Source organism: Chlamydomonas reinhardtii, chromosome 1 (assembly GCF_000002595.2).
Source record: "Chlamydomonas reinhardtii strain CC-503 cw92 mt+ chromosome 1, whole genome shotgun sequence".
Classification (NCBI taxonomy): Eukaryota; Viridiplantae; Chlorophyta; class Chlorophyceae; order Chlamydomonadales; family Chlamydomonadaceae; genus Chlamydomonas; species Chlamydomonas reinhardtii.
The window spans coordinates 2,214,982-2,227,131 of NC_057004.1; the positions used below are offsets into that span (position 1 = coordinate 2,214,982).

Consider the following 12,150-nt stretch of genomic DNA (forward strand, 5'->3'; position numbering starts at 1 on the left):
TCAATCACTTATGCAAATTGAGCAACAATTGCCACAAGTGACAAGTTCGCCGCTCGGCTCGCACATTGCTCGGCCATGCGACACGGCCTCTTCTTGCTCCTCTACGCCTTGGTCTTAGGCCTATCCGGCCATGCATGTTACGCACAGCAAGCGGTACAGGGACAGTATTCGTCGGAACGAAACGACGGAGTCAAAAGCCTCGCCAGTCCTCCTCCTTTCCTCCCAGGCCTCCAGGTGGGGTACTCCTGCGGCTTGCGGGGCCCTCCACGCCTCCAGATCAACCTCGACCAACCTGCAAACCCCCTCCCCTCCCCTCCCCTCCCTAATCAAACAGGACCGCCACCTCCTAGGCCATCTCCCTTGAAAGGGCCAAAACCCAACTTCATTGTCATCGTAGCAGATGACCTGGTGAGATGCTGTGTCGGGCATGGACCGCAAAAGTAGTAAAAAACACACTGCTGCAGGACTGCGGGGAGCTTTTACACAATATTCCACCCCCACAAGATCCATTTATGTTTGCGCATGAACTTTCACAGGACGATGTGTACAACAGCACGGGCCCGAAGTACATGCCAGCGCTCAACCGGCTCTTGGGAGCCGGCGGCACGCGCATGTCCAATTTCGTCGTGCCCACGGGTTTGTGCTGCCCCGCCCGCACCTCGTTGCTCACCGGCAAGCTGGCGCACTGCACAAATGGTAAGTGGAGGTCCACTACAGCAGTTCTACGTGGCGCACGCAACGTAAGCCAAAAGACAGGGCGCTAGTGTGTGCCGTACAGTGTGTACGGTAGATGTGCCAGTACGCTGCCATGACGGCGCGGCGCAGACGCACAGCAGACGCGCACTCAAGCCTACTACTGCAAACGTTTTCCTATGCATGCTACAGTAACTACTAATTATTACCCTTCTGGCGGCTTCGTTCGGTTCTACCAACAGCAGCTGGACAGAAAGTGAGTGCTATCTACTGCTGGGCAACCCTTTTTCAATGTAGGGACATCGAAAAGGAAAAAAACGTGGAGCGCCAGCAGGGGACAGGGGAGGCGGCGGACCAGGGGAGTGCCAGGGGAGGGGTAGGCGGACCAGTCATCATCCTCTCATGCTGAGGCCCTTCAGTGCGACCCCGACACACGGTGGCGCCTCTTCCTCTTGACCCCGCCCCACCGCTCACTGCACACACACACACACACACACACACACACACACACACACACACACACACACACACACACACACACACACACACACACACACACACACACACACACACACAGCTGGCTGCCGGTCTGGCTCCGCGCCGCGGGCTACAACACTGGCCTTGTCGGCAAGTTCCTGAACCAGTACCTGGAGACGTACGCGCCCAGCGGCTACGCCCCCGCGGGCTTCACCCACTTCGAGGCGCTGACCGTCAACGTGCGTGCGACCCATGCGTACAGGGCGTGCCATGCTGCATGGCCGCACGTGCGGTTCATCCCATGGCTGGGGCCGGTTTTGGTTTGGCCCGAAGCCAAGAAGGGAGCTGTGGGGCGGGCGGGCGGGGCGGGGCGTGTGAACGCGTCCGTCCTCAACGGGTGCTGGCTGCACGCTGGGTTACGGGGGGTTCCGAGCTAGGTCCGGCCCGCCGTGCACGCAGTCATGCATGCGGTTCCGCCTCCATCCTTGCATCAGCTGCGAAAACGGACTACGCACACGCACGCTGTTCGTTAATCCTGGCCCCGCCCCCCGGCGGCCCGACCTGTCCACAGGCCTACAACATGACAAACAGTTGTTTCTCACTCAGTGGTGCCGCCAGCACGTGCTACCCCGGGGAGTATCAGACCGAACTCATCATGACCAAGGCTCTGGACTACATCGGGTGCGTGGGTATTGCTGGGTAGGTAGGCGTGCCATGTAAACATGTTTGCTGCTGCTGGGTGCTGGCGCCCTACCTCATTACGGGCAGTGCTTACGTACCGTAATGCGTGCAAGGCGCCTACGTGGGCATTCCTGCATGCGAGCAAACATGAGGGCCGAAATGTTCCTGCTGCTGTTTATTTCCGCCCTTTCACGCAGCTCCTATGCAGCCGCCAACGCGCCGTTCCTCCTCTACGTGGCGCCCACCGCGCCACACCGCTCCAGCACCGACGGCATCCTCTGGTACCCGCCCACGCCGGCCAAACAATATGCAAACCTCTACTCAGCGAGCGAGGTGTGTCGAGCCGGGTGCGTGACTGGCTGGGCGGTGTACGCGCACCGGGTCCCACGCACCTTTCCAATCACTGCAAGGCGGACGGTCCCTGGTAAGCGCACGCACGTGTGCATGCATGCCGCCCGTCCGCACATGCCTGCGCAGAATCAGGTGCCACGCGGACTCAATTGGGACTTCCGCAACCGCAACCTGCCGCGCCGGGGCGCTGTTGCCGTCGACGCCACGTTTGAGGCCTTCATGGACAGCCTGTACCTGTACCGCTTGCGGGCGCTGCGCTCCGTGGATGACCTGATCGGATCCATTGGTGAGCGAGCGAGCCGCTACGTGCGTGCATGTAGTTTTCACGCTTGATGCAGCTGCGTGCGTGAGTTTTGGTGCGTGGAGGGAGGGGCCGCCTCGGGAGGGCGTGCGTCCTGGCAAAGCCTTGTCGGCGGGTTGCTTGTCAGCATGGACTGATGAGGGTTGCGAAAGCACTCTCCTTACGTACCGTACGGCTGTTGGTCCCACCGATTGAACCTGCAGTGGGCAAGCTTCAGCGGCTCGGGGTGCTCAACAACACCTACGTCATCTTCACATCTGACAACGGGTACGTACGTATTTACGCCAAGCAAGCAACAGAAACAGCCTTCTCCGTCCTCTGTCCGGTCTTACAGGCACCCCGCGCCGGCTGCCCAAAACCCCTTCCACAGCTCTGTGCGTAGCATAATGCGCTTTGCGTGTATTTGCCAAATAAGCCTCAAGTAAGAGCCTTGTTTGTATTCCAGCAATCCTATCGTGCCTATCATTAGCCTCCTTGCAACATCCTATCAACACATGCATCCCAACTTTGCAGTTACCACATGGGCGCCTTTTCGCTGCTGGACGGCAAGAACCTGCCGATCGAGGAAGACGTGCGAGTGCCATTCTTCATCCGCGGGCCCGGCATTCCGGCGGGGCAGGTAAAATGGAAGCGCTGCAGAGGGGCATGGCTGCCACTTCTGGTGGTGGTGATGACATGGTCAGGACGGAGGAATGTTGGCGGGAAGGGGAGCGACGCGAACGGAACAGAAGCTATTTCTGGTGGCTCGCGTGCTGACGGCAGCGGGCTAGGGATGGCCTGATTACGCCGGCCTGCCGTCGTCGGCGCCACAGACCGCCACTGCTGACTGTACATGCATGCACGTACATTCATGCCATACACGCAGGTGCTGCCGTACCAGGCTAACCTAGTAGACCTGGCACCCACGATCCTGGCGTTGGCAGGTGCGTGTGGGTAGCAGGTAGTGCGGGCTGTCACGCGCGCCGTTCCATTGGGGCGCTCGCTTGTGTTGTGTGCGCTTCATTCCTGCAGTGTACAGGTATCCCTGTGCCACAGTCCCTGACTAAGTGCAGCAGCAGTTAACCGTTGCACGCCCCCACACACGAACTTGTGGCTGGGCCGCCGGGCTACCTGGCGACGCCTCCACTCCTTAAATAATCATGAATGGAACCCCCCCCCCCCCAAAAAAAACACCACCACGCAGGCCTGGCGCTGCCCGGCCACCTGGATGGACTACCCATGCCACTGAACCCCCAGCTGGCGGCGGCACACACCCAAGTGCTGCTGGCGTCTGTGGCACCGGCGCCAGAAGCTAGCGGCCAGACTGAAGGCGGCAGCGTGGCGGCCGCTGGCTCTGAAAAGGCCGCATGGGGCGGCCCCATGCTGCGTGACACGTGAGTTCGGACATGCCACGTGCGCTCAGGCGAACATCTATTGAAGCACTCAACAACCCCATCCTGCGCATGTATTCCGATGTCGTATTGCGCTCCTGAGATTCGAGTGACGGATGGCACCCATATGACAGGACAATCCTTGAGGGCTGGGAAGGGGACGCCGCGGCGCGAACCAACTTCACGGTTGACGTCGTTGCAAACCTTTCTGCGCACTACAAAGGTACGTATGCGGCCCTAGGGCCTCCGCATTGCCTTACCTTGTCCCGCCTAACACACGACATGCTATTTTAGCCCAGCCAATTACATGTCCTAAAATGCTTTTCTATTGTGCCCGCATGTTGGCTGTCGGCTCCATTGCAGCGCTGCGCCTGTGCACTGACACCAAACTGCTCCAGCCGTCACCTCGTGACGCCCAAACGGCCGCGGGCGATCCCAACCTGTTCTCGGCGCGCTATGTGTTGGACCCCGGCGTGACGTGCTACAAGTACACGGTGTGGTGCCAGGGCAACCGGGAGCTGTACGACCTGGCGGCAGACCCCTACGAGCTCAGCAACAGGTGTGTGCATTAGTGTGCATGTACCGGCACTGGGGCGGCGGAATGGATGGTTGCTGTGCGGGACGGGGCGCGCGGGCGGCTGGGCTGTCGACCTGCGGGTTGCGTGACGGGCTGACTGTGAGGTGCGTGCGGGGGCATTTTAATCCTGCAGCAGGCGCAACAAGCTTGCATGCATGTTGGCTGCTCCGTCCGTCACCCTGCTGCCCAAACTAACGCCTCTCAGCTGATGCTGGTCCGATGTATGGACAATGCGCGGAGGCTCTGAGCAGCGCCTGCCTGCTCCTGCCCACACCTGCCTACCCGACGTCGCCATGCCTGCCTCAGGATCACGACAGCGCCGCTGCGAATTGCGAACCGGCTGGACGCGGTGTTGTCGGCGCTGGTGCACTGCAGCGGCGCCTCCTGCCGCAACCCCTACAGCCTGCTGCACCCGGGTGGCGGCGTGTGGAACTTCTCTGGGGTAAGTAGTGCTGCACCCGCGACTCCGGGGTTCGGTCTCTTATCTCTTGCCACGCCCTCATCAGCACTGCACCCGCGAAACACACACACACACACACACACACACACACACACACACACACCGGAGCGTATCTCATGCACGCCAACGCGCCTTCAACCCTTAATTCCAATCGCTGGCCCGGTGCGGTCGCACCACATACGCCCGTGTCCTTCATTCCCCGTACGTGCACAGACGCTGCCGTCCCAGTACGACCCCATGTACCGCGGCCTGTCCAAACTGCGCATCCTGCGGTGCCGGTCTTCCTACGACCCGGCCAACGAGCTCACGTGGACGCAGACAGCAGTTGCGGGGACCGGCACATCGGGGTGATGCCGTGAGGCGTAACTGGCGTTGCCCTCGGATGTACTCGTGAACTCGTGATGTGTAGACCTGGAGATGCATGGTGGAAACGGGGCCGGGCTGGTGGCTTGTGGGGATGTTTGCCTCATTGCCTGATGCCGGTGGACTGGTGGCGGCGATGTGATGTAGGGCCTAGGTAGATCGGCGGAGTTCGTGGCGTGACGCCACGCGACACGTGGCCTATTGCCGGTATTGGCCTGGGTCAGTCATACATGAAACTGAATAGAGCTGGCGTCACCGTGATCAGCGCATCGGCGCAGCAGCCTGACTACTGAATGAATGGCTTTCTAACGAGACGAAGACGGAGAGTGTGCATTGTCGGCTGTATTTCCCTTGAATTTCGACGCAAGGTAGGGGGCAGCTGCATTGCCTGCACCTGATGTGGGCTGTGGCTGCTGTGCCACGGCTGCTGTGGGAGCGCTAGATAGAGGAGGTCCCGCCCCGATACCGCAACGGGTGGGTTGGTCGCAGGATGCGTGCCGGCCTGCTGGGGGCAAGGGTCGCGTGGTAGCCGTTCACCGGGAACATCAACAGTCACAACGTAAGCAATGCGTTCATTCGATGTACTTGTATCCTGCTTTCCGTCTGCGTGTCCTACATCGCAACACCGGATAACCGTCCGAACCGTACCTCCTGCGCTGTCCTGCTTTCCGTCTGCCCATACCAAACTGCCCGGCGTGATAACTTCATCACCTAAGCCCCAAACGTGACACGGAAACAACACCTAGAAGCAGCCCACCCCCCTGAAACCTGCACACGTACTAATGCACAAACAAACTCTTCCTCTAGCCACATCTGTTAGCGGCCGGCTCTGTTACGTGATTGGGGTTCGGTTGTTACGTGATTGGGGGTCGGCAAATGACCCTGCTTGCAGTCCTGCGCGTTCTCCTCCAAGCACGTGCGTCCGCGAGGCCAACTGGGGTCATCTCTGGGCGCCGCTCTCACCGCCGGCCGTTTAGCCGTAGCAGCGGATGGGGTCGTCGCAGCTGTGGAGCAAGTAGCACGCCGGAAACAGGCAGGGAACGAGTTAGCAACGTGGCGGGTGCCCCTGACTGCCCCCACGCCGCTCCGAGTAACCTACAAACGCTGCAGTCCACGACACCATTTGATCCTTTGTGGCATGGTTGCTCACCCCTTGTTGGCGCTCTGCGGCCGGCCGAAGCGGCCGCCGCGCGCCAGGTACTGCTGGTGGTAGGGCTCGGCGGAATGGTAGTTGTTGATGGGCTCAACCACCGTCACAATCGGGTCCCTGGAGAGTACGGCGGGAAAGTGGAGCGGGCATTTATCACATGCAAACGGCCGGTCTGGAAAGCGTTTTGTAAAGTAAGGGCACTTTGGGAACTTAGGACGACGGAACCTCCTCAAGGCGAGGGAGGGCCAAAACCGGTACGAGCACTGGTAGCGTGCGCACCTCCCGTCTGACCCATCGCAAAACCGCGCAAAACCAACCGCAAGTCCTAACGTGTGCATGACTAACAGTGATAGCAGCGCTTGCTTCAAACACCCACACCAACGGCCTACCCTCATTCGTGCACACGAGCAACAAGGACCGACGGCGGCTTCCATCCATCCTACTCGTACTCACTTGAACTTGGCCTGGAAGGCAGCCTTGCTCTTGTTGGCTGCCTCCAGCTGCTCCGGCGTGTGCGTGAAGATGGCGCTACGGTACTGAGTGCCCACGTCGTTGCCTTGGCTGCGGGCCGGGAGGAGGAGGGAGGAGGAGCGATGGGGTAAGAGGGGTTCGAGTGCAGTCCAGCATAGAGACCTAAACCCGGGACCCATGCGTGCCAAAACTAAACCCCCGGGCCTACCGCACCCACACCCACTGTCGCACCTGCACCCCTCACTCCCGCTGCTCCTGCACCTTCCAAAGCAGTCTGTCTACAACTCGGCCCACGACCCCGGCCCACCACCCCGGCCCCCGGCCCACCACCCCGGCCCCCACCCCCGGCCCTCAACCCCGGGCCCCGGCCCCACCGGTTGAGCTGCGTGGGGTTGTGGCGGCCCCAGAACTCCTCAAGCAGGCGGTCGTACGACACGTCAGCGGGGTCGTACAGGACCTGTGTGTGTGTGTGTGTGTGTGTGTGTGTGTGTGTGTGAGAGAGAGAGAGAGAGCGGGTGGGGAGGGGAGGGGACATGCAATGGGTAGTAGGCACGAGTGGGAGGGCAGGGAAGGGAAAGGACTTATAGCGTGAATGCGATGGTGTGGGAACCGAAACGGAGGATGGGAGAGGTTATGCTGGGGTGGGCTGCTGCTGCAGCAGGCATGGGCGGTAGCGGCGAATGCGTCACGCGGTGCATGCGTGGCTCGATGGTGCTCAGTCGTTTCAGCATAGTACGTTCAGTGGGCGGTCCCTTGCGGGGCGCTCTCGCACAAGAGGTGTCAGAAATGTTTGGCTGCAATCCTCATCGCACCGTGCATGCGGCATGCATCGTGCATTAGCACTGTCTTTGAGCATATGATATGGGCGCACCTATCACACATACACACAAGCACACAAGCACACAACGCAAGTCGACCCGACCGCTCAGCACGCCTCACCTGCACGACCTCCGCGTGGCCAGTGGTGCCCTCGCACACCTGCAGGCCACACAAACAAGATGTGAAGCCACACAACACGGCAGATGACGCGCCGCCGCCCAGCCCTGGAAATGCATCCGCCCGCCCAGTCAGAGTGCCCAGCCCCTTGCGCACTGCTGCGAGCGGCCCCCGTCCAAGGCCGCCTACCCTCCCGCCCCTCCGTGAACCTCCTTCCCTCGCTCCCTCCCTCATCCCTCCCTTATCTCCCGTCCCTCGCCCTCACCTCCTCGTAGGTGGGGTCCTTGGCCTCGCCGTTGCTGTAGCCCACCTCGGTGGACAGCACGCCGGGCACACGCTGGAAGGCCAGCTCCGGGCCCCTGCAGCAGCGTGTGTGTGTGTGTGTGTGTGTGTGTGTGTGTGTGTGTGTGTGTGTGTTTGTATGCGCGTGTGTGTATGTGTGTGTGCCGGTGAGCGAGGCCCAGAGCCATCTGGCATGGGGGCTGCACCCACCGGCACCAGGCCAACAGGGCACCAGAGTCCCACAACGCTCCACACTTTCACCTGCCAATACCCCAATCTGGTTTGCGACACACTCCCTGACGCACCAGAAGCAGCCGGCTGCAAAGGTGGCCTTCTGCAGGCGCTCGCTGGGTACCAGCTTCATGAGCTCAACTGCACAGGGGGGGGGGGGCAAAATGACAGGTTGACTGGGAGCTGTGTCTACCGCTGGAAAGAGCCTGACGAGATTGCAGAGCGCCAATGACTTGTGATGTGTGGAAGACAACACGGCACGCCTGCGCGCTAGTGCATGTCACCAGACATGGCAACATGAGCAACACGATTATGGCCGCTGCTACACACACACACATACACACACACACACACACACACACACACACACACACACACACACACACACACAGAGAGAGACGACCACCACAGCACCGTTGCCCTTTCGCTCACCGTCAAAGGTGAGCGCCTGCCCCGCCAGCTCGTGGTTCAGGTCCAGGGTCACGGACTCCTTGTCCACCTTGGCCACAGCAGCCACCATGCCGTTGGACAGCTGGACCTGCGGCGGGTAGCGGCGGGGACAGGGGCGGAGGGGGGGCCGCGCACGTGTGTGTTCAAGAGCACAAGGAAACCAGTACGCGCAGGACAGTGTATGCGATGCAGAGGTACGGCCGCGGATTACCTTGAGAGCATACTTAACCACAGTTTGTGTGTGTGCGTGTGTGTTAGAGAGTGCAAGGGAAGCACATGGGCGGTGTACCGTATGATATGTGTGTTGAAGTGACGGCATGTGTCCCCGGGACGGGACATGCCGGGACAACGCCCACACGCGCTGGGAGGCGCGCGCACCTTCATGCCCGCCTCCAGACCCGCCGGCGCCTGGCTGATGGGCACAGAGATGACGGCGTTGGGGTCCTTCTCCCCGTACGCCTGTGTGGTGTGAGGATGTGCAAAGGTGGTGGCGATTGCGTGGCTGCTGGAAGTGCAACAAAAGTGGCGGGCCGCCGCTAAAGCGTCCCTGGCGAGAACGCGAGCCCGCGTTGAGCACTGCCGAGTGCTGTCTCGAGCTTTGCCAAAGGGACCCGGTGGTCAGCTGTTGAGGATAAGGGACGGCGGCGAGTCACGCATCCCATGAAACATATGCATCCGTGACATGCATCCCACAAAACCCATACCGTACATCCCATGACACACTCGCACAGCTTCCCAGGGGCTGCGCCCCGGTGACCGGCCCGTCCCGCGCCAACGCAGCACACGTTAATACATTCCGCATCTCATCCCGGCAGCCCGCTCTCACCTCCTTCGGCTCAATGCGCTGCTTGCGCTTGCCGCCCTCGACCAGGCCGCTCACAGCAGTGTCGAAGCCCTTGATGACCTGTGGAGATGCGAGGTGGAAGCATGTATCTTCATGACATCCCGATACCGGTAACTCGTTTGAGGGGCCAAAAGAAGCGAATAGTGCGGGTGTGCAAGACACGGACATACCGCCAACCGCGCTTGGACACCGACCAAGCCGGCTCGAGCATCCAAAACCCGCCCGAGTGGCCGATGCGGGTCCCACCACTGGGGTCCCACCACTGGGGTCGCAAGTCCAGACCAGCCGGCTTACCTTGCCCGCGCCGATGATGAAATCCAACGGCTCGCGCTCGCGGGAGGAGTCGAACACGCTGCCGTCATCGAGCGTGCCTGGTACAAGTGAAGTGAGAGAAACAGGAGGTCAATTCCGCACGTTCGTCGGATTCCCTGGGCATCGGCCTTCCCTGGGCATCGGCCTTCCCTTCCCTAAAGTTGACACCCTCACGCCCTGAGATATGGCTAAGCGTTCCTTCGTGGCCGCCTCCGTCCAAGCGCCCGTGTTTGGGTATGGTGGAACAGCGCCCCACCCCCCACCCCACCCCCCACCCCACCCCGACCCCAAGTCTCGGGAAGCCTGTCCCCACCGCTGGATGACCTTGGCATCTTGCTATATTTCTACTCACGCCGGTGAAACCCCCTGCCTACGCGCCCAACGTGGCTGGCCCTGCTTACTGACCCCCACGGCCTAGCCCCAACCTGCGCTCCCATCCCACCGCACCCGTGTAGTGGACCTGCACGTAGTCGCCCGACTTGGCGCCCGCCTGGGCACGAACGGCCAGAGCGCGCCTGTTCCATGCGAGCAAAGTCTAGTAAAATGCATGGCCCGAGCGCAAAGATCCTTGTTCAATGGCAGGTTGCTCCTTGGACTGCTGGGATATAGCGCCGTGAACTAACAGTATCCAAAACTTCTAACGACAATGTGATCGGCTGGCTGATTAAGCTTGGTCGGCAAGCATTATAGTCGCGCACCTGCCCGACCACCCGTTCGCGAGGGGCCGAGCGCCCAAACGGGCTCCAGCAGCACGAAGCGCCATTTTTATGTAGATGTATGTGTATGAGCATCGTGGCCGCTTAAGACCCAAATCGCAGAGCCCATCCCGTGTGCGCAGCCTTTCATCATTCAATCCTCCTGCAGCTGTGCCCGCCACTCCCCCTAACGCATTGCCCCCGGCTCCCCATGACACGTGCGGCCGACATGCTGCCCACCCAACATCCCTTGGCCATACACATCAGTATCCGCTGCCTGCAACTTTGGCCATGCGCAGACCACCGCGTCTCCACAATGCACAGAGGCCGCACCAAAGTAAGGTGCGTGGTTCTCTGCACTTCGACACTCGTAATACACCGCACCTGACCAGTGCCCCTGCTGGTCGTGTGCTTGCAGATGCACCGTGTCCCTGCATCCCGCGTACTGCATAGTAGCGTCTCAGTGCGTGCTTGGTAGATACCCATTGCAGCATCCTTGCACAGCGGTGCAGCACCTTGATAGATACACATCATACACGTCATCACAGCCTCTGATTTAACGCCTTCGCATGTTGCGCTACAGGGTTTGGGCCTTTGGGGGCTCTCATGCACATCCAGGGCTGGTTCAAAACCATTGGCCCGTACCCTGCATCCGCTTAGTCATGAACTCCTTTTACAGCGGATACAGTCGTGCACTGCAGGCCCGTCCGTCCGCAACACTGCCGTCATACGTGCACATGAGCAAGGCCCATGGCATGGTTTGGTGACCAATTCTTAAAATCCACGGTGTCCTGCATCAGAGTTCTGCCAGAATGATACAGGCATTCGTTCACGAAAGAGCACGCGGGATCAGGCCGGCTGTAAGGATGATGTAGACACAGTTACTGGCGTGCTGTACGAAACTAGTGCAAACGCAGACCAGATCATAAGGCGTAGTCGGCTTGCAGGCGACACGGGAGCAGGCCAGTCAGAGTCAGTAGCGCAAATTGCGGTGGCACATGTTACCCGTAACAGTGGGGCTGTCGCCCTTCAGGCGGTGGCAGCGTCGCTGCTGGTCCTGCCGCTGCCGCCGCTTCGCTGCATGACGGAGCTGTCTCAAGTCTGTCCCATATACCAGGCGGCGGCCACTGAGCGGCCAAGTAACAGGACCATAGCGTGACGGTAAGTGCAATGCCACGCACGTTGACATGGATGAAAGTTCGGCGCACGTACATGTCTGCCTTGCGTACCCGATCCCGTGCAATATCTCTCCTGACAGCACCCACTTCACACCTTGCTGGCTGCAATGAGAATGGGCTCGTCCTGGTTGAGCATCCCAGCCTGTGACATTTCCGTTCAACTTCCCAAGTCAGCTTTACCATTCGCATATTATTCATACATGTAGAGGCTTGTAGCCACCAGGTCAACCAGGCACCAACGCAGGCTCAAAGCGCGCATTATGCGTGGACCGTTTCCAGTGAAAGCAAATGTCCGTTAACTTGCATCGACACGCATAGACATTGTAAC

At 60.3% G+C, this 12,150-nt stretch overlaps 3 protein-coding genes across 4 annotated transcripts; 1 reads left to right on the top strand and 2 right to left on the bottom strand.

Annotated features, from left to right (window-relative positions):
* Positions 1-46: 46 nt before the first annotated feature.
* On the top strand, positions 47-5,798 carry CHLRE_01g012126v5 (uncharacterized protein). Of its 2 annotated transcripts, XM_043058325.1 has the most exons (16): positions 47-234; positions 335-408; positions 537-696; positions 886-949; positions 1,271-1,409; positions 1,742-1,851; positions 2,049-2,184; positions 2,329-2,488; positions 2,707-2,770; positions 3,017-3,122; positions 3,369-3,426; positions 3,687-3,876; positions 4,008-4,096; positions 4,237-4,432; positions 4,757-4,892; positions 5,124-5,798. In XM_043058325.1, exons 3-16 carry the CDS (start codon positions 570-572, stop codon positions 5,259-5,261), a joined length of 1,713 nt encoding a protein of 570 aa, XP_042928240.1. In that variant the 5' UTR covers positions 47-234; positions 335-408; positions 537-569; the 3' UTR covers positions 5,262-5,798. The 2 variants fall into 2 exon arrangements, with proteins under 2 accessions (XP_042928240.1, XP_042928239.1); XM_043058326.1 differs by lacking the exon at positions 886-949 and having other exon boundaries at positions 537-740.
* Positions 5,799-5,802: 4 nt separating this feature from the next.
* Positions 5,803-10,726, bottom strand: CHLRE_01g012150v5 (uncharacterized protein). The gene is made up of 13 exons (XM_043058327.1): positions 10,648-10,726; positions 10,397-10,464; positions 9,932-10,008; positions 9,620-9,697; positions 9,172-9,252; positions 8,776-8,881; positions 8,418-8,484; positions 8,096-8,189; positions 7,834-7,872; positions 7,269-7,351; positions 6,877-6,984; positions 6,424-6,540; positions 5,803-6,277 (listed from the first exon to the last, which is right to left on the bottom strand). Exons 1-13 carry the CDS (start codon positions 10,710-10,712, stop codon positions 6,247-6,249), a joined length of 1,014 nt encoding a protein of 337 aa, XP_042928241.1. The 5' UTR covers positions 10,713-10,726; the 3' UTR covers positions 5,803-6,246.
* A 54-nt stretch (positions 10,727-10,780) lies between these two features.
* CHLRE_01g012175v5 (uncharacterized protein) lies at positions 10,781-12,142 on the bottom strand. Its single transcript, XM_001689828.2, has 2 exons — positions 11,917-12,142; positions 10,781-11,771 (listed from the first exon to the last, which is right to left on the bottom strand). Exons 1-2 carry the CDS (start codon positions 11,971-11,973, stop codon positions 11,646-11,648), a joined length of 183 nt encoding a protein of 60 aa, XP_001689880.2. The 5' UTR covers positions 11,974-12,142; the 3' UTR covers positions 10,781-11,645.
* Positions 12,143-12,150: the final 8 nt, after the last annotated feature.